This window comes from Arachis duranensis, chromosome 1 (assembly GCF_000817695.3).
Source record: "Arachis duranensis cultivar V14167 chromosome 1, aradu.V14167.gnm2.J7QH, whole genome shotgun sequence".
Taxonomy (NCBI): domain Eukaryota; kingdom Viridiplantae; phylum Streptophyta; class Magnoliopsida; order Fabales; family Fabaceae; genus Arachis; species Arachis duranensis.
In genome coordinates, this window is record NC_029772.3 from 37,096,560 (window position 1) to 37,118,114 (window position 21,555).

Below are 21,555 nucleotides of genomic sequence, written 5' to 3' on the forward strand. Positions count from 1 at the left end.
TATCATCACATGTTTGAACCATGACTTCTTTTACATCGAGCATGCTTTGTAACTTCTGCCTTGCAATTACACTCCTACCTTTATATCTTTATGCTATATGATAATCAAAATAATTGAAGCTATATATACTTGCAAGACCCCTGATTTTTTAAAAGTATGCAAAAGTAAAGTATTCAAAACTATTTTAGTAATTCTATGTACCAAGTTAATTTTCGAGGACAAAAATTTTTTATAAGGTGGGTAGGATATAAACCCCAAAAATTTCGGAAAAAAGCTTATTAAGGGTTAATTTCGATTTATTTATTCATTAAGTACTTTAATCTTAGAAATTATTTTATTAAAAAATAATTAAAACAAATTTTGATTAATTGAGTTTAAAATAATTTAAGGTTTTATCTGATTTTATAATTATCGAATTATTTTCGATATTTAAATTATAGAGTTTAGCAAATATAAAATAATAAGAATTTAATTTTAAGGGATTAAATAGAATTTCAAATTTATACAATATACTTTAATTTTATTAAAATTTACCAAACTCCAATTTACTCAAAGTTCCTAATTTTACTTTTGTCCTAAATTAAATCCTAATTCCCAAATTAGAATCCACTAACCCTCAACCCTCCTCTTCACTCTCTCAAAGGACATGCACAACCCAGCACACACCCACACCTTCCCTTCTCCCCATTAGCAGCTGCCAACCCCATTTTCCTTTTTCCTTCACGCGTAGCACACAACCCACACAACAGAGAGAAAGAGATCTGAGAAAGGAGGGAGAAGGGCATGGCGCCGCCGACTGGGTACTAATGCCGTCCAGCTTGCCACTGCACCGGCCACGCCCTGGAGCTCGCCGCCGCCGCGTTCTGTTGTTGCCGCCGTTGCGGATCAGATCTGAGGCGCGAGAGAGAGACGCGAAGGAGGAAGGAAGTCGCGCGTTGCCGCTGCACCCAGTCGCACCCTCGCTGTGAAGCCATCACCACTGTTGAGGAGCAGAGCCACAACGAGAGAGAAGGTTGTGGGCCTGGAACCGCCGCGCCATTTACGAAGCCACTGCGCTGCTGCTGCAGTCAAGGTTGTCATCACCTCTGACGGGTTCCACCACGAGGAGAAGCTCGAGTGGGAGTGAGGGGGGCGCGACCAGACATGAAAGGAGGGAGAAGGTAGGCTCGCCGGAGAAAGAGGAGGCCTTGTGGCCATGCCTGGCTGCCTAGAAACTTGATGTGACCGTCGGAACCACCGCAGTGACTAATGCTATTTGGTTCAGTCCTTATTCCTTAATATAGAAAGCGTTTTCATTTTGGAAATCCTTTTAGTTACTGTTCTGTTATCATACGCTGAGGTTTTGTGGTGTTAATTGCTATAAGATTGAGTTTTGGTTATTGTATATTGCGATTAGAGTAGTTGTGGTTGATGCAAAAGTGGTTTGGAGCAAAGATTGCGGCTGCTGCGTTACAGGCCGAGAGGAAAATGAAGTTTTATTATGTAATTAAGTCGCAATTGAGGTAGGGTTTTTCTTAAAGCTGCTGCGTTGCGGCTTGTTGTTCTGAGGAAAGGGGGCTGGAATTGCCTGTGAAAATCCCAGTTGCCTGGCTGTATAATGAGGGACGTATATGGTCACTTTGAACCTTTATTTTTTATGCTGGGGTAACACAATAGGAATTGCCTGAATAGCCAACAGATTTGCTCAGTTCCGATTGGCCAGTTCACTCACCTCTGTATCATGAGGGAAGAGTAAGCGATCAAGCCACACAAGACCACGGTTTCGACGCAAAAAAGGGGTGAAATCGAGATCCTCATTGTCAAAATCTTTGCAGGAATGAAAGAGAGAAAAAACAGCCCATAATCGGTCTTCATCCAATTGTGTGTTTGGGAAATTGGGTTTATAATCGCCAATCAAAAACCTTCAATGTGTTGTTTATCAGTGCCATCGCTTCCAGGCTTTGTCATAAATTTTCAAAAATGGCATTGAGCCATAGTTGGAGTAGCCAAAGAGGGCCACCTGTTCGATTATATTGTTGTTTCAGAGACAATGAACGAAATGGCCAAGTTCTTTGAAAATATGCCCTAGAAGTAGTTTGGCCAAATTGAGAACTTTCTTTTCATGAAGCAGAGCAGCCAAAGGTAGAAAGAGCTTTAACATTTGAACACTTCAGAAACAAAATAGGATGGCGTTTAGCCAATAGAACAAAAAGGCTACGTGTTCATCATCTGAAATGTCAATGCCTTCTTCTCCCATGTTATTAGCAATGAAGTTGCTGTAAGAACTGGATAAGGTAACATTGTATTGGTGCTCAGGCTGCATGTGGGGGACACAGTCTAGAGAGTTAATTGGGAGCTCTGTAATAGCAGCTACATCCAAGAAGGACATTCCAATCATTCCACAACGAAAGTGGAAGTTGTTGGTTGTTCTGCTCCAAAAGCAAGTCATAGCCCCAATCATCCAAGGGAGTGTTGTAAGTGAGAAATGAGAGAGCTTTAGTAGTTCTTGTATTCCTATAGACCCCCAATCAACACTCTTTGCAGGTTCAAGGCGTTGATACCAGGCCGTGAAATCGTGTCCCTGAGGGTTAGTCTTTGGATTATTCCTGAAAGGTTTTTGATTGATGAACTGGGAAATGTTAAAAGCCTGTTAATCAACAAATCTTCTCCTTCAGCATTGGGGAAGAAAGGGAGTTTTTTGTTGGCCTTTTCTAAGGATTTGATTGGTCCGAGGAAACAATGGGTATTTTCACCTACTGTGAAGGGGATTAAGATTCTGGTATCATTAATCTGCAGTTGAGGATCATCAATTACTTCATCGTTGACTTGATTCAGTATGTGGAGGGCTGGTAGAGCTGGTGTTGCTTCTGCATGGCCTTTACCCTTGTCTTGGGTAATAACATGAGAAGAGGAACCGGCCATTGTTGAATAGAGAGGAAGGAGCGAAAGATTGAAGATTTTATAAGGAGGTTTTTGATGTAAGGAGGATTCAAAGGGAAATGAGTTCCAAAAGGTTTGAATAAGGGTGACGATAACGAATTTAAAGTGCTACTGTAGGCGTTACTGCGAAAGGGATGCAAAAAGAGGTAACTTCGTGAGGAAGATGAAGTGGTAGAGAGAGAAAGTGCAAGTCTCAGGAGACGTGTCGAGTGGGTCAATAATAATGAGGAGTTTAAATGGTAATTGTTACTGATTTACGAATTTGAGAATTAAATTTGGATTAAGTATTTCATCTTCTAATAAGTGCTATTGAATGCAAACACATTAATCTAAGGGGGTAATTTGTTGATTGAAAAATATTTTCGATAAAGGTAAATTGGTTCGAAGGAAGGCAGAGACAATTTCTCGAAAAAGATGTGTGCGTAAGCGTGGGATTGGAAGTGTTCGATGCAAATTAAACTTTGATTGACTCATTAATAGAATAGGCTCAATCGACTCATTAATGGAATAGGCCTAATCGAATAGGGACATTTGAATAAGTGAATCGAAAAGTTATGATAGTGGAACAGTTAAAGGCCTACATCATGTGAGGAAATCATGCGAACGTCTAGGCGGGAACGGTTACCAAGGGGAATACATTCAAATCTGTAATTTCGTAATTAATTTTAATTAATTGGTAGTTACCTAAAGTGGACTATAAATATTAGGAAGACTTAGGGAATAAGGGTTGGAACTTTTACTCAAAAAACACTCAAGCACACTCACATCCTAGGGAATTCCTAAGTTTGCGATCGAGTAACTTTTCTGTAGGGTTCCTTCTATCTTTTCATTCTTTTGGTATACTTTTCTGTAAACTTTACATTTCAAGTAAATTTATTTTCTAAGTGTTCTTTATCTTCATTGTCCAATTTACATTTTCGCATGGTTAATTTCTAAGTTAAAGTCCTTTGATCCAATCGGAGGCATTTTATTGCTTTCTTTTAATTTCAATGCAAACCTTTTTTCATTTTTTGTCTATCTGCTTTTCGAAAACTTTATTTCTTTCATTTCTTTTTTCAATTTACAAAATTTAATTTATTTATATTTCTAAATCCAATCTAATCAAAGACACTTTGATGCACTTCTAGAAACTGATACCTGCAAAGAAGAGTAGGTTTCGCTCCCAGACCACCAGATATCGAACCACCATCAATTTGCTAAAAATCGACAAACAGAAATAATATCCATTGTCATGAGAATGTTCGGAGCATTATAGACTTTTTTACAGATATTTTTCTCATCATATTATTGTTGATAAATATTCAGTCCAAAAAACATAAATTACTTATCTTAAACATTCAATTTGTGAAAAAGAATATAAAATCGAAATTTGTTTATATGAGAAAATTTGATCAGGAGACAAACCACTATTGTCCGAATTAGCAAATTCAGCCACAAATTCATCTGTTATCTATAATGTAACCACAATCACATTAAAGTGAAATAACAAAACCCGAATAATCGGTAAATCACTAAACCCAGTATTATTAATAAAATTATAAAAGTATTTACAAAATCTAAAAATCAACAGCTCAATATTATTAATAACAGTACAAATTACAAAATAAACAAAAGTAATTTGAAGCAACAATGCTTACCGACAGCGAGGGAGGAAAGGAAGTGACGACAATGACAGAAGAGTGATAACTTCCGGTGAAGATAGTTTAATTCATATATAATTAACAAAATAAAAAATTAACTGAAAAACTGAAGAACTTACTGTGGTAATTCATATAATTAACAAAATAAAAGAAAATTAATTAAAAAATTGAAGAACTCACTGCGACAGAGAAAGTAGAAAAGGCCTAGAATCCACGGTGACACAGACAGATGCTCGGCAGGATAGAGGTGGCCGACGACAAAAGCGTCCAAACCAACCTTCTGATGATGACGACAGAAGCTTCAAACCGACCTTTCGACAGTGACGACAAGAAAAGCTTTGAGTGGCGAGGGTGGCAACTGCTGGTGGTCACTGTCGACGCCGATAATGGTAGGGTTGGTGGAGGCGTTCTTTCTGCTCGTTTGAGACTTGGAGAAAATTATGGTTGGAAGGGATAGGGAGAGGGAGACATTGGTGAAGCTGCGTTTGGGAACTGGGGGACTGGGTTAGTGACTTAGTGAGTGTTCTGTTTTTCTAGCATCAAAACGACGCCATTTCTGATCTTGGATTATAAAACCAGACCTTAAAAAAACTCGTTAGTTCGGTTGGTCCACTGGTTAACTACCGATTCGGCCAGTTTTTTAATCGATTTTTAGTAAGACGGTTCTAGGAATCAACCAGACCGGCTATATGAACTCAATAATTAAAAAATTAATTTGTGGGATCACTGGTTGAATCTTAATATTTTAATATAGTTTTTTTAAAAATAATTACTAAATTTATTTAGTAAAATCTAAAATATTAAAACATTTAAAATAACTACTATATTTATTTAATGAAATCTAAAATATTAAAACTAGTAAAATATAGTAGTTATTTTACTAAATATTTTGGATTTCACTAAATAGATATAATAATTATTTTAGATATTTTAATTTTTAGATCTCACTAAATAAATATAGTAGTTATTTAAAAAAAATTATATTAAAAATTAAGATACAAATCAGTTTTTTAATTATTGAGTTCTACCATATAAATTAAACAATAATAAAAATTTTAATTTTAAAAAATTTAAATTTTAATATTTTAAATTTACTATTATGAAACAAAATAAAAAAAATTTATATAAGGATTAATTTGATTAATTTTTAAATTTTTAGGGATGAAAATGACTTACGTCTAAAATTTCAGAGAGTATTTGATTATAAATAACTTTTTTACACGTTAAGTAACATGCGGCGTGCTAGGTGTCACTAACTTGAAACATCAACTAATTATCATGTGACACATGGCATTAACCTACTACATTATCTTCTATCCAACAAAAGACTAATATAACTAAATAATTTATTTAAAAATTAATTTAAAAAATAAATAATCTGACGAATTTAATTATTAATTTTTATCTTATTGAGCCTAAATTGCAACCAGTTATTTGTGATGTTCACAATTTTCATGGTCCACGGAAAAAACATAAAACAGATGAAACTTCAAAGAATGGGCCGAAAATGGATAGTAGCGAAGATAGCCTACAAGTAAGCCCGTATGCCTTTAAACCCTAGTAAGTAGCAGTACAAATAGCACCCTCGCATTATTCAATTGATCTTTCTGCTCATAGCCGCTGCAACAAACAAAAGAAGAGCAGGACAGAACCACTCAGCTCCGAATCACAACCCAAACAAATCATGGGTTTGTTACCTGGAATCACTTATTCCGTGTTCTTCTCTTTATGCTGAGATTGTTGTGGTTGTATGTGATTTATTTATTGATTGGTGTTGATGAATCGATTGATTACTTTATTGCAGGTAAGGTTCACGGATCCCTAGCTCGTGCCGGAAAAGTCAGAGGTCAAACCCCAAAAGTTGCGAAACAAGACAAGAAGAAGAAGCCACGTGGACGAGCACACAAGCGCATGCAATACAATCGCCGATTCGTCACCGCCGGTAAACCCTCTTTTCAAAAACCCACGTTTTTCGTTTACCCCCAATTTGACTTAGGGTTTTTGTGTGTGCTACATAATGTTTAAGTTCGGTTCTTTTTCATTGTGTTGTAATTTTGGTGTCTAATTTTTTTCTTATTGTGGATTTGTAGTGGTGGGATTCGGAAAGAAGCGAGGACCAAACTCATCTGAGAAGTAAGGGAGATGATGCTTGAAGGATGGTTTTATTTTTATTTTTGATTTTATTAGTTTGCGAGATGTATTACTTGTTTATCAGTTGATTGGTGGATTTAAAGATGTTGAAGTTCTGATTATGGTTCAATGAAAGTTTTTTTGGGCTAATATTGAACTATGTTCCCCCTTTAAGATTTTTGCTAGTTAAAGCAGAGCTTATCTTGGTGTTCAAAAGGACCAAAATTTTGTTTATGTTCATATCTTCACCGTTGACTGATTATCTTTTATCTTTAAACAATTTTTTATGTTTAGAGTTATCAAACCGATGTTGGTGATTTGAATATCTCGACACTAGTCATCTTAAATATGAACATAGGAGGATTGGTTGGTTGTAAGGGTGCCCCTAATTTCGCACCTTAAGCAGCCCATAGATCAAAATATGGCTTCCCTTTTTGATGAAATGGTTAATTTCTAGCATATACCTTCATCATGCTAGTATCTTTAAGATTGGTTTGGTCTTGGCCTTTTAGGGTTGAAGTTCATCTACATCTAAGTATAGTAAATACATGTTTCTTCGTAAGTTTGGATTATCAGGTCTGAGTAACAATGGTCGTATCTTATCACCACGTACTAGTCTATTATTATACTAGCTATCAGTCAGTGATTGATTTTGTGTAGCGGACAACCTTAGTTTACCAGCAATTAATTCGTCTCGACCCTTCTTCCTTACACTTTTCTCTGAAAGCAAAATCAATGATATTGTAGGCGATGAGGATGTTAGAGATTGGATCCTTAGGTTATTTACCGTTGTCTTATATGGAATTTTTGGTGTTCCTGATATGGTGTGGTTTGAACTCCCAGAACAAGTGAATTGGCTATCGCCATTGCCATAGAAACCTCGCATTTTCTGAGGCGTGCGTTTATTGTGGTGATAGTAAGTAGCATGTGGCTGTGTACCTGAGTTTGATGTTAAAATATCCTCATGATGATTTATTTTGGCCACTATTAGCTTATGTAATATTTGGTTAACCACCTAATGAATCCTTGAATTTAAGTTTATTGTATTTAACAGTTGCTCTGATCTAAACAAATTATAAGAATCGTTCCCCCATGTTTTCCAAATTAGTACGCATTACCCTTGGTATGTATATCACTGAAGAATTAAAGCTCCCCAAACCATGACCCAATCTCTTATGATCGTATGCTCCTCAAGCTTGTGTTCATGTGATTTTTTGTGTAGAAAAGACAGGCAGAAGAGGGATAAGTTTGGACTTTCCAGTTTGCAATAAAACATTGTAGGACTGTGCTGCTGTGCTGGTAAATGAAGTCCATGGATGGTGGTGGAAGAGAAAAGTGAAAATAAATAATAGATTTTCACAATTTAATTACCTGCAGTTTTTTTAAAATAAAATATATTATAATTTTGAATTTGGTTTAAAAGTAAAAGATTTATTTGTTCTACTTTCCTGGCAAGCATGCGAAGCAAGGAACACAAGGATTTAACTTGTTTTTTTTTAATTTTCTTGAATGTCATAATTTTTTGTTTAATTAACTTTTTTTTTCTCTAAACACGAATATGATTCTTAATTTTAACTTTCGTTCTCCGTAAGCAAGTAGGTTTTATTTTTTTCTACTAATTTTGTCATTTAATCTCATTTATAATAAGATATCAAACGATAATCATTAGAGTTTATAAATTTTTTTTATGACTATACAAATAAATATTTTTTAAATATTATTGTTAGTACTTTTTGTTAAGTTTTGATTTTTTATTAATTTTTTATTTATTTTTCTTGTTAATAGTATGGATATTTTGTTAGAGTTTTTTTATTTTCACTGATGTAATTTTTTCAAATATTATTAGTGTAATAGAGTGTTACAATAGTTATCCAAAAAAAATAGTTATAATTGCGCGACCTGTGAGTGCATGAAAATTTAACTGAAAAAAAAGGCCAATCTTCTGCACCTGGAAACAAAAACATACCAAAAACAAAACCATACTAGCAAGAAACAACCCTTTTTTTTTCAAGTAGAGATTCTATAATTTATATTGCTCAAAATACATTATTTTTAATATTGTTGTGCAGATAAAGAATACAATTAGTTGCCCTTAACCTCTACTCTTAAAAATAAAAGTTCGTATAAAATAAAATGAATGTAGATTCTGTCCATATATATGCAAGGGTCTAAAACTCAGCGGATGCAGGTGTACGAGGAAAGGGAATGGCATCCCTTATATTGTCCATTCCTGTTGCAAACTGCACTAATCTCTCAAACCCCAAACCAAACCCTGCATGAGGCACTGCATTCACCAACACAATATCATCATTACCAACAGCCAACAATGAAGGATATAAAGAACAAAGGACACATTATTATATTTAAATGATTACTATCAACTGTTAAAATAGTCTGAGTACGCAACAATTAAGAGACTTGAGCATTATCTTCACCTGAACCATAACGACGCAAGTCAAGATACCACCAATAAGCATCCTTATTTAGCTTTAAATCATCTAAGCGGGCTTCGAGATACTCAAGCCGTTCTTCTCTTTGGCTTCCACCAATAAGTTCACCAATCTAACATAAACACAAAAATTATAAATCATGAGTATAACTTTACATTTAGTTGAGTTCCTAAAACAAACAACATGTTATCTAAACAAACAACATAGATATTACTGGAATAAAATTTAAACAAGAGGCTTCACCAGCCTAGGGTAATTAACTTGTATAGGAACTCCATGTTATCTAAAAGGCCAAAAGCTTAACCAACTATAACTTTCGGTTAGTAGTAAGGAGATATGAGAATTTGATACTCAAGCGGTTCTTGATGACAGTAATAAAAAGAGGGGAAAAGGCAATAGAAAACATACCTTTGGAACCAACATGTCCATGGCTGCAACTGTCCTTCCATCATCATTCTGCCGCATATAGAATGCTTTGATATCCTGAAAATTTCAAATCCAACAGCCAAGGTAAAATTGTTTCACCACTGGTCATCGACTGCTTGGATAACATGTTGAGATTATTATGGTAGAGCAGAGAAAAGGAATAGAAAGTCTCATAGAATATGAAACATATAGATACAATATTATACGATGTGTTACAAGAAGCTAGAAACCATTCCTATTTACAAGGACTTATAAATAGAATTGTTGTGTTGCTTACTATAACACACCAGGCCATATGTCATCGTATCAACACATTTCATATTATTTGTAACCTTTCTATTCTTTCTTCTTTTCTCCTATCCTACCTACAACTACAAGCCATATTCTCAACAATATTTAACAACCACCAAACATAAAGTAAGCAAAACGAGGGCAAAACAAGGATTTCAATTTTCTCAGCCATGCTGAAATTTCTTATTCTTTTCATTATGTTGTCCCAGAATTGAATAGAACATCAGGAGCAGAAACAAAAGGAAAAATCAACATGCCTTCGGATAGTCTCTGATTATAACAGGGCAACCACCAAATGCCTCTTCAGTTATATAACGCTCATGTTCACTTTGCAGATCACAACCCCATTTCACCTATGGAAGTCAAAGAAACCGATGCTAAATACTTGTAAGCACCTAATATATGAAAATTAGAGTCAATACAACAATAGCAATCAAGCTTTGTCCTTGTTGGACCTCGCAACATAGATCAATCATGGAATTCAATTCAATATTGAAAATAACGTGGCAGATTATTATTGTGAATTGAATGCGTGCTAGAATGGATAAAATTCTTCACCTACTAAATTTAAGAATACACAAAAGTCAAAAATTAAGTGCACATTGACTAAACATAATATTACATGTTTTAGTTGGAAGCAATGACCTATCAGAACAAATGCAAAAGGAAATGATTGGAGAAGCCAAGTGCAGAATAAGTGTTCCACTGCAAATAGGAAAATGAAAATATGACTGATTACCGGGAATTCAAATTTCTTATTTGCTCGAGACAGTAGATCTATCGCTTCAGTGTAGGTTATTTGCACAACATCTCTGTTTGCCAAATCCTTTACATAATAATAACAAAATAAAATAGAGAAATAGAATACCAGTGATTAAAATTAATATGGGCAGCTGAAGGGGAGAAAAATCTCAGATAAAGGAACGTAATATGATGGTTACACTGAGCTCATACACTCAAGCGGTCAATGATTCCCTTATCAATCCATGTATTGAAAAACTCCATGTCTTCCTTGCAGTTATCAAGAACATATCTAATCTTCAAGAAACAAATGCATCCAGCGAAAAAGCTTTAATGTGAAGAAATGATATAAAAATGAGCTTCGCAAAATGATCTAACCTAAGACCATGAAAACTCCAAAGTAATTGTGGAAAGTTACATACTACAGACTGAAGATAGGCAGTAGCACAAGCCATGTCATCATTTAGATCAGCAAAAGCAAGTTCCGGCTCAATCATCTGAGAAAAAAATAAATACAATATATTTCCTTTAATTCTTGTTCCATCAAACAAACATAACAGTAACTAATAAGGAAGACTCAGAAGCTTAGAAACAAAAATGAATGCATGCTCTGAATTCCAATCTGTTCAACTTTAACTCAAAAACAGAAACCACTGACCCAAAATTCAGCCAAGTGTCTTGACGTATTAGAATTTTCTGCTCGGAAAGTGGGACCAAATGTATATACCTGCATAGGTACAAGATTCAAAGTGAATCTCAACTAAATTCAAAAATACTAAATTCTATGGAAGACAAACCAAAGTATAAAAATTTTAAAAAGAAAAAGAAGAAATAGGAGGAGGTGCATGTACATCAGAAAGAGCAGTAGCATAAGTTTCAGCATTGAGTTGGCCTGAAACAGTCAAAAATGCTGGTTTACCAAAAAAGTCCTGGTGCACAGAGTAGTTGTAGTTAGAATATGTAAAGCACAAACTTCATTGCATGCTTGTTGAAAATTTACAAATGACAACCGATATCATAAGAGTAAGCATAAAAATCTGCCTACTTGCGACCAATCAATCAATCCATTATTCACTTTTGGAATGGCATCGACTGGAGAATCAGCAGTTTCATGAGAATTTGGTATCTGTAAATTAAAAAGGAAAAATATATAAGTAAGAGTATATCGCCATAATCTGATCTTAAACTAAACAGGAAATATCTAAATAGTGCTGATTGTATAAGATTTGCTGATCTTGAATTTAACATTGACAAGATCTTGCTTATAGTAGTTTTACTGAAACATTATCTTAAATTTTAGTTCTTTAATGTCAATTTATCAATGCCTGAAAGTAAGCTTATCATCCTATAATATGCTTTTTTATATACTCTTCTGAGAAAAAAAATGAAGTTTTCTTGTATCTGTTTAATAGCATCGGACTGCAGAACTGCTTGCTGAACAAGTTACGTTTTGTAACAAATTTCCTACTTAATGAGATTATTTCTGTGGGGGAAGAGGAGAGGAAGAATTATGCCCTTGCATATCCAAGGTGCATCAACACAGAATTTTGATAACTATATATTACTATGAAGAGGAACTATCGCTGGATGGAGCTGTGAGTACCAATGTAGTAACACAAAACTGTTCACCCGCTCCCTCACAATCTGAAGCAGTGATAATAGGACTTGCGACCCAAATAAACCCATTCTCTTGGAAGAATTTGTGGGTAGCATATGCCAGCGCATTCCTAACCCTTGCAACCTGAACCATTTTTCACCATAAAAAGAACATGATGACTTAAAAAATGATTACCACCTAAGGTAAGATAGTAACAGAACTTACTTGAATCAACCACACCATCAGAATTTTAAACAAATACAAGTATAGCAAAATATGTTGTACAATTGAAAAATAGAGAAAGGAGATTAACAAACAACGGCTAAACATTTTACCCCGCAAAACATATCTATAAGAATAAATTGCATAATAAAAAATTAACAGGACTAGGTCTTCAACCTACAAGGATGACATTAATTATTTGAAGGTCCACTTGACTGGGCCGATAAATTGGAAAAGTAACAAAGTAGCTTAGATTTAACTGATGAACTAGTATTTGAATATTTATGGATCGTTAATTTTTAAATACATTAATCAAGATTTAACACACCTACCAGTGCAACACACTTGCAACAGAACAAGACTAACCTCCCGGGAGTAATTTCAAATCAATATCAAATATGTTTACAATATTTCTGTGTAGATTATTTATCTAAAATATGCAATATAACTATGTATACAAGATCTCATTTTTATTCATCTATATTAAAAGATTTAAAGCTGTCACAGTAATTCAACTTAAAGTGTAAATTAAAAAAAAAACTAAAACTAGCTAGGTCTGACTCAGATTTTATGAATTTGATATCCGCATGAAACATGCAAACAATAGCAGTTGCACCCCACTACACTATAACACTGAACAAATCAAACTAAGAGATGTGTATTCCCCACCATTCTTCTATGTAGAAACCCTTAACTATAAACCATCTGCAATAGGACGGATGAAAAACAAGAATATGAAAAGGATTTATAGGCAGATGAAAGTTTTTACAAGGAAGACTAAATAATTTTTTCTTTTAGAATAATGAAGCAGACAGGTTAACAAGCTTGATACAAATATGCTTAAAATAAAGGAAACCATACTGCACCAAAAGTATTTGTTCTTGGTCGAAGATGCGCTTTTGTTCTTAGAAATTCTCTGCTCGCTCTTTTCTTTTGGATGGGAAAGGAAGGATCACTTTTGCCAACCTGAACATACAAGACCAAATATTAGCATCAAATTGCCAGCTTGGATTCAAGATTTACAAAACTAAAGTTCGAATCATGTCGTGTCTATTGGCATGAATACAAATGGAGAAAAGTAAAATCAACTTTAATCATTCACAGAAATTAGAGATCTACATTACATTCGAATTCAGTGAGTAAATAATGAGCTTAAAGCAAAAATTTTCAGGAGCTAAGCCAAAGAAACAGAGCAATCCATTTTGCTATACACAATTGAGACGTCTCAGTACTGCTACAAACATGTCCACATTAAAATATTTGAAATTTTGAAAATAACAAATAGCAGTTACAATGCCAATATATAATAGGGGAGGTGTCTATACAACATTTTGGCTGACTAGTATAGGCAAGATGCTGAAATTCTGAGAGCAAAATAATGACTTAATGACCAATTTGATTGAGAATGAGGGAAGACTAACCAATACTATTTTGTTGACTTTTAATTCCACTTTCTGCTTGGATCCTTGGCTCTCCACCACAACTCCTTGCACCCAAATAGATGCACCAGTCGTAATCGAACCAGATTCAACCTAATAATAAGCTCCAGATCTTGAAAACAGACAGATAAAAAGCTACAAATCGCACTGATGAACTTAAAATACACCGGCTTTCATGATAGGCATGAGTGACCACCGACCAGAGTTTCAGGAAAGAAGCATACCTGATCATAACCTTCTGCTCCCGAATCCATCACACATTGCATATTAGAAAGGCAGGAACCATCGTTAATCTAGATACAACAAACAATTTGCTCAGTCGAATTACACAAGTTCATTGCCACATCACAGATAAAACAAACTTGAAAGGACATAGCATTTTCCTAATTTCGTATCTCACTTGAGCAGCTCCACTTTATTGGTTAGGTAGTTATACATTAGTTACTACTTGGTTACTCTTACTACAAGCTAACAAACCAACCAACTAACTAACACACTAGCTAACTAACCAACCAACCGACTAACTAAATGCATCTCTATTCTCTAGTATACAACTCACATGAAATAGGTCCCATGTGCCATCCAATTGAGAAAAATGAGAGGAACAAAGAGAGAGATAAAGAAAGGTGACCTCAACAAAGGTAACGCTGCTCTGAACACGAAGAGTGCGGACCCAACCCGTGATGACAAGACTCTGGCCAAGCTTATCCAACCCTTGATCTGGCCCACCCTTCACATCAGCCACCTTCAGCTTCCTCCGAAATTCTCCAACTTTAGTGTGTGCTGTGGCGGCAGCATCACTGGATTGGAGGGTGGCGGTGCAGAAGGAGCGGGTGGAGAAGGGGGGAGAAAGGGAAGAAGAAAGGCAGTGGCGGCAGCGGGGGAAGAGAGGCATGGTGGTTGTGGTGATGGTGGTTTTAGGGAATGTGGTGAGAAAAGAGTTGAGATTGAGACGTAGGTGCTTGGCTACTTTTGGTGCAATAGATATGGCGGCGGCAGCAGCAGCAACCCCTATTGCCCCCATTCTGTGGCGCTGTTGAGGACAACTCCGATGGAGGATATATCCGTTTTTTTTTTTAGTACAAACTCCAAAGCAAGGTTGTGAGAACCGAACCGGTCAATGAACCGGTAGAGTGACTGGTTCAATGGTTTAGAGGTTCAACCGGTTTAATTAAATATATGATAAAATTATAAAAATTTTAATATATAATTTTAAATATTTAAATTAAAGATTTTTAAGGTGGTAAATTTTAAAATTTTACAATTTTTCATAATTTTTTATTAAAAATTCACAAATAATCAACAACAAAATATAAAAAAAGCATAAATAAAAAATTTCAGCATAAGCAAAGCAGTCAGAATCAACCATAAACATCTCAAAATTAGAAAAATTTCAGCCATCCAGCCATAGTTATCAGAACCGAACCGGTAATCAACCGGGCCATATGACCGGATCACCGGTTCAACCGATGGGTCACTGATTCACCCGGTTAACTCGGTCATAATTAAAAAATATATAAAATTATATAAATAATATTTTCTTAAAACTTAAAATGCTTTTACAAACATTAATAATTTTAATATCAAATACAATTCTGTTATTCAGCAACAAAATTCAATCCAATGATGTTATCCAGCAACAAAAAAAACTGCTCAGGTTCAGCAAAAATTCTAAGAAATCAAATACAACAGCAATAACCACCAGATTCAACAACAATTCTAATTAAAATTTGCTCAGATTCAACAACAATTCTAATTTATTCAAGTTCTCAACTTGTTATCCAGCAACAAAATTCAATCCAATGATGTTATCAGCAACAAAAAAATTTGCTCAAGTTCAGTATCAATTCTAAAAATCCAAATACAACAGTGACAAGTCAACAACCACCAGATTTAACAATAATTCTAATTAAAATTTGCTCAGATTCAACAACAATTCTAATTTATTCAAGTATTCAATTCTGTTATCCAACAACAAAATTCAATCCAATGATGTTATCAGCTACAAACAAATTTGCTCAGGTTCAGCAACAACTATAAAAAACCAAATACAACAACAACAACCACCAGTTCAACAAAAATTCTAATTTCACCGAAATTGTCACTGATCCCGTGAAAGAACAGGGTCGAAAACTCGAGGGAGCTCACCTGGTTGACTGATTCCGAGACCGCAATGAAACAAAACGACCACCAACACCACCCGAGGGAGCAGATGTTGCTTGACTGGTTTCGTCTGCTTCTGCCGCCGACGAGACGAAGCGAACGCAGGGGCACGACAACGAGCTTCAGTCTCAGATGAGTGCGAGATCGAGAGAAAGATGAGGTGAGACCGTGAGAGACTGAGGGTGACGATTGACGAGGTGAGGGGAGAGATGAGAGAGTGACGACGTGACGATGAGGCCGTGAGGGACTGTCGAGTTCGAGTGTCGAGGGAGAAGAGAGACGAGGCTGAGGGGTGGGGGACGGGGTGGTTCTATTCGGATTAGCCATTAGGGTTTCATTAACATTAGGGGCCCTGAAACAGAAACGACGCCGTTTCCAGGAAAGGAAAAAAAATCGACCCGGTCCGGGTCACATTAACCGGCCGGGTCACCGGTTTTGTCGAAACTTGTTCGGGTCGAACCGGTTTTCACCGGGTCCTATACTTGTCCGGTTCGATGAGTGGCTCGACTCAACCAAGTGACCAGATGACCGAGTTTCTAGTCGAGCTGGCCAAGTCAAGCCGGATTTGATAACAATGCATCCAGCACAATGCAATGAAGCATGCACCATAACACCATCAACAATTCAGAATCAGAAAATCAGCAATCAGAATTACCAATCCAAAATCAAAATAAATCAGCATAAACAACACAAGATAGAATTGTGGCAATGTTTTTATTTTGAATCAATAACAGCAAAACAATTCACCAAAATAACAAGTACAACATATTAGATTTAAAAATCAATTTCAGCAGAATTAATAAATTAAACAATTGAATTTATAACTCATCAACGATAGAAATCAAATAAAAATTCAAAAATTAATATCTCAAAACTCAGAATCATCAATAATACATAATATGTATATTCAAAATAAATTTCAGATTTCAGAGGAATAGAGCAGAGAGAGTTAGTCTGAGACTTGAGACCTGAGAGTTGAGAATTTGAAAATTTTGGCCGGAGATAAACTGCGACTGCGAGACACCACACGGAAAAGAAAAGCAACGACGGCGAGACACGGTGCGGAGAAGAGATGCAGAAATGACGCCAACGAGGAAGAGAAAAGCAGAAATGACGAGGACGGGAGAAGCAGAAACGACGCTGGGGAGAAAGGGAGAAGCAGCGACGACCCACGATGAGGAGTGGAGAAGCGGCGACACCAACCCACGGCGAGGAGAGGAGAAGCGGCGACGACGACCCACGGCGAGGAGTAGAGAAATGGGGGCTGCGGTGGCTACGGGTTAGGTGGTTGTGGGTGGCTGCGGTGGCTGTGGGTGGCTAGGATTTTTTTCTTTCAATTTTAATTTCTTCAATTTCAGAGAGGAGGGGACAAGGGAGAGGGAGTGGGAGTGGGGTGGGCTGCAGGATTGGGTAGCCATTTAGGTTTTTTTAATTAACTATGAAACGACGCCGTTTTGGAGGATTACAATGAACCGAAATACCTTTAAAAAACCAGCCAGTTCTAACAGTTCATCGATTAATTGTCGGTTCAGCCGGTTTTTTACCAATTTTTTGTTGAACGGTTTATATTAATCGAACCAACCTAATAACCGATTTCCTGTTAACCCAATTAAACCAATCGATTTGGTTTAGTTTTCAGAACTATGCTCCAAACCGTATCTAACAAGGGCGTGCGTGTGTCTGGTTTTATCTATTTTCTAACAAGGAAAATAGATCCTCTCAATTTTTTTGGATACTTGAGGGAATAAAGTGTGATCTCTCACCATTAATTTTATAAGTGGGACCAAAAATAAATATGAGAGAGAGAACAATGAAGGATTAGATTAAATAATTGACACCATCCAATTTTTTTTTTCACTGGAGAGGATCCACTCCCCTATAACAAGGGCACGGATTTGGTGCACATTGCTTGTTGTGGCTACTGAGTACCAAAATGCCCAAAATCTAATTTGCACACTAGAGTAGTCAAGTCATATTTAGTAAAATGAAACAAGTGTAATAACCCATGTCATGCACATGATAAAATTGAAATTATAATTTTAAGTTATTTTATTAAAATTAATTTAAATTATAATCATTTGATTAATAAAAAAGTAGCATGTCATGCGTTGTTCATTTTTTTTAATCTGGTGTTAAGTGTATCAATTCTAATGTAGTTATTAATCATTTTTATTAATCTACTCTAATAGCGAGCACATGACGGTGCGACGGGTGGGTGGCGATGACGAACACGTGATGGCACGACGGGTTTGTTCTTTATGTTGTTGAGTTGCCGCTAGGTTTGTTCACTTATTTGGGTTTATGGTTGTTTGTCAGCTTGATTGTAACATGTAGGAGTTAGACCCCGATTATGATAAGTTTCATGATCCTGGTTAGGAGAAGAGGAGAATTGTTAGGTAGATTTATAAAAGTAGGTGAGATAGTTAAATGGGTGGGTTAGGGAGTTTTTTGCTATGATTGTGTTTGAAACTGGGTTAAATGGGTTGTGCCTGTGTTTGTGTTTGTGTTTGTGTTTGTAATATCTATTTAGTTTAATTTTTATTTTTATCATATGTTACTGTCTATTTTAAGATATTTACTTAATACATCATGTGCTATACTAAGAGTATTTTTTAAAAAGATATATACGTAAATATAGATATAATATGATTACAGATATAACATTAACAAATATATTAAATAAAAAGTTAAACCAATATGTTTACCAATGTATTTGTTAAGTTTTGCAAATTGGAAAATAAGTATGTATTCAGTTGTTTGGTGATTACGTAGATAATTGAGTTCAAATGATCCAACAATGTGCACCTTATTTTTTCCTCATTTCTAAATAAAAGTGGGAATTAAGAGAAATAAGTAGTAATATATGATGAAAAAGATAAAAGATTTTGCATATGAATAGAAAATTGTTACAAAACAAAATCTTGTTGTGAAATATTAAAATTTCACATACTACAAATCATGAAAATCAACCACAATGTAATGCTCACTTCTTCCTATTTTTAACCATGATATAAGCTTTCATTTTTCGATTAAAATCCAATTACATCCAATTGAAAAAAAATGGTTTAATTATTCTGTTGGTCTCTATAATTTCGCAAAATTTTTAATTAGGTCCTTATACTTTTTTTCCTTTTAATTGGTCCCTGCACTATTTTTTTTTTCAATTAGGTCCCTCTTAGCAGTAATTGGCTTAATTTTATAGGGATCCAACTAAAAAAAAAATTGTTACAAGGACCCAAATAAAAGGAAAAAAAAAGTGTAGGTACCCAATTAAAAAAAATTTTGGTGTAAGGACTCAATTAAAAGGAAAAAAAAAGTACAAGGACCTAATTAAAAATTTCGCGAAACTATAGGGACCAACAGAATAATTAAACAAAAGAAATTGAATAAAAACTATCAAATTAAGGACAAATAAATGAATAATATAATGGATTACTTATAAATTAAAGAGATTTTATCAATTTATTTTATACTAAACGATAAAGTTAACAATATATTAATAAAATGATATACCTTTAAAAAATTCACAATACAATTTTAAACATTTGCATAAATTAAATGTTAAAATTTATATTATCGATAAAATTATGCTATTATATAATTTTTTGAAAAAAATTAAAAAAATAATTTTGTGCAGGTTAATATAAATTAATCACATGCTAAATAAGTTAGACTGTTCGTTTGTTTGTTTTAATATATCAGCATGAGTAAGAAAATTGAAATGATTGTCAGAAATTTTATGATCATCGACCGTATTTATTATATGTGACTCTTTAAAAGTTATTCTACACATGTGTGCAGTTGAAAAATAAATTTTGCTTGATTCTTCAATCACAAAATTTGAGAAGACATAGACCCTCCCCTCGATCAGTTCATTCTCAAAACATCTTTGCCAAATAACTCTTGATTGAACAATGAATTTTATGACATTGTAAAATAAATTAAATATAAAAGCTATTAGCACTTATAAAGCTATTAAAAATATTTATATACTAGACCTACCATCACTTGAAAGAATCATAAAAAATAATCAACAAACCATATCATCCATTAGAACTATTTTATGTAAGTCGTCTTGCTCTTGTCAAATTTAGATGAGACTTTCCATAACCTTATAATTTTTTCCTTTATTTTTCAAATTTTTTCATCACATAATCTACCATAGGTAATACTATTGATAGAATCTTAGCTAGTAGCCATTAGGTATGAAAAATAAAAAACAAAAGAGAAACTATGTCTGAATTATAAATCATCTAAATGATAAATAATTGTAAAACATCACTATTACTCAGTATATATATATATATATTATATCGTCTAAATAGTTAAAGAAGAGAGAAAATATAATAAATAAATAAATAAATAAATAATTGTCAAATAATTTAGAGTAAAAATTTCGTATTCTGTAAAAAATGATATAATCTCCAATGTATTCATTATATAAAATAAGTAAATTGAACTTATTATCAAAATTTAAACACAACTATAAATATTATTAGACGTGTAAAACTTTTAATTAATATTATTATTGTTGATTTATTCGTACCCAATTATTAATTATTTTATTATTTATTTATAATAATTTTACATAGTTAATTAAAATAATTGTCATATCAAAAATAATATTTATTATTTTCAGTTTTTTTAACTTAACTTTTTTTTCTTTGTTATATTGAGAGCAAAAAAAAATAGAAATAAAAATAACTTAAAACCGAAAAAAAAATTAAATTTCATATTAAAAAATTTAAAAATAACATGCTAAAGAAGAATAGTCGTAATATATAAATTGGGGCAATAATTTAAATTTAAACTAATCTAAAACTAATTTAATCAAATACCAATATTAGAACTAAATTACTTAAGTAATATTTAATCTATTCTAATCTTTAGACACGTATAAATTAGAGTTACTCTCGTAACGGCAACCAACTGAAACAACATCATAATTTTGAACATTTAGAATTTGTGCATATTCAGACCATGTCCTTGTTAAATAAGTTTCATCATCTATTATCCATGCAATGCAGCAAGGTATAGAATTGTCACATCGAAAAATTAAACTGACATTTATTCTCCTAAGTGGCATTGCATTGATACAAAAGAAGGCCGGTAATTTCTGGAAAAAAATTACAATATGTTATAAAATTATTTTAATCAGGAAAAGCTTAAAATAAGAAAATTTGAATAAATTACCAATCGTTGAAATTGCATCTTCGAGTTTGACACGAATTTACCAAAATTGAATTTAAATTGAGAAAATTCAATCTCATTATGTACTCTACTTCAAAAATTTTCGGGCAGATATAGAAAGCATGGAGGGGATGGAACTCGAACTTGGCCTACAAAGTTCCGTGGAAATAATTCCTCAATAAAAAATTAAGTTCCTTCCAAGAAAACTAACTTTACCCACATTCAATTAGGTTGGTAATAATACGTGAGTAGATCCAACCATCGTTCGGTAAAATAGAGTTTACTGCCGCTTTGTTGGACGCTTACATCCATGTAATTAGAACCCGAATTAATAAATACAACTTGAG

General features: G+C 34.1%; 2 protein-coding genes across 4 annotated transcripts; one reads left to right on the forward strand and one right to left on the reverse strand.

The window, feature by feature from the left end:
* The first annotated feature begins 6,084 nt into the window (after positions 1 to 6,084).
* On the forward strand, positions 6,085 to 6,923 carry LOC107485982 (40S ribosomal protein S30). Its single transcript, XM_016106529.3, has 3 exons — positions 6,085 to 6,247; positions 6,364 to 6,501; positions 6,650 to 6,923. Exons 1-3 carry the CDS (start codon positions 6,244 to 6,246, stop codon positions 6,694 to 6,696), a joined length of 189 nt encoding a protein of 62 aa, XP_015962015.1. The 5' UTR covers positions 6,085 to 6,243; the 3' UTR covers positions 6,697 to 6,923.
* A 1,749-nt stretch (positions 6,924 to 8,672) lies between these two features.
* LOC107485959 (asparagine--tRNA ligase, chloroplastic/mitochondrial) lies at positions 8,673 to 16,337 on the reverse strand. 3 transcript variants are annotated; one of them, XM_016106503.3, is made up of 16 exons: positions 16,004 to 16,337; positions 14,487 to 14,992; positions 14,080 to 14,148; positions 13,838 to 13,948; positions 13,278 to 13,382; positions 12,201 to 12,338; positions 11,643 to 11,723; positions 11,449 to 11,526; positions 11,256 to 11,324; positions 11,020 to 11,094; positions 10,811 to 10,894; positions 10,596 to 10,682; positions 10,114 to 10,209; positions 9,548 to 9,622; positions 9,125 to 9,251; positions 8,673 to 8,973 (listed from the first exon to the last, which is right to left on the reverse strand). In XM_016106503.3, exons 2-16 carry the CDS (start codon positions 14,877 to 14,879, stop codon positions 8,858 to 8,860), a joined length of 1,704 nt encoding a protein of 567 aa, XP_015961989.1. In that variant the 5' UTR covers positions 14,880 to 14,992; positions 16,004 to 16,337; the 3' UTR covers positions 8,673 to 8,857. The 3 variants fall into 3 exon arrangements, with proteins under 3 accessions (XP_015961989.1, XP_015962004.2, XP_052116015.1); XM_016106518.3 differs by lacking the exon at positions 14,487 to 14,992; XM_052260055.1 differs by lacking the exons at positions 10,596 to 10,682; positions 10,811 to 10,894.
* Positions 16,338 to 21,555: the final 5,218 nt, after the last annotated feature.

Excerpts from the sequence above, each read along its gene's own strand:
- LOC107485982 (XM_016106529.3), top strand. Across the intron at positions 6,502-6,649 it reads TCGCCGATTCGTCACCGCCG|TGGTGGGATTCGGAAAGAAG; the intron begins GTAAACCCTCTT and ends GTGGATTTGTAG.
- LOC107485959 (XM_016106503.3), bottom strand. The coding sequence starts at position 14,879 with ATGGGGGCAATAGGGGTTGCTGCTGCTGCCGCCGCCATATCTATTGCA. Across the intron at positions 11,527-11,642 it reads GATTGATTGATTGGTCGCAA|GACTTTTTTGGTAAACCAGC; the intron begins GTAGGCAGATTT and ends TCTGTGCACCAG. Across the intron at positions 10,683-10,810 it reads GAATCATTGACCGCTTGAGT|GATTTGGCAAACAGAGATGT; the intron begins GTATGAGCTCAG and ends TATTATGTAAAG.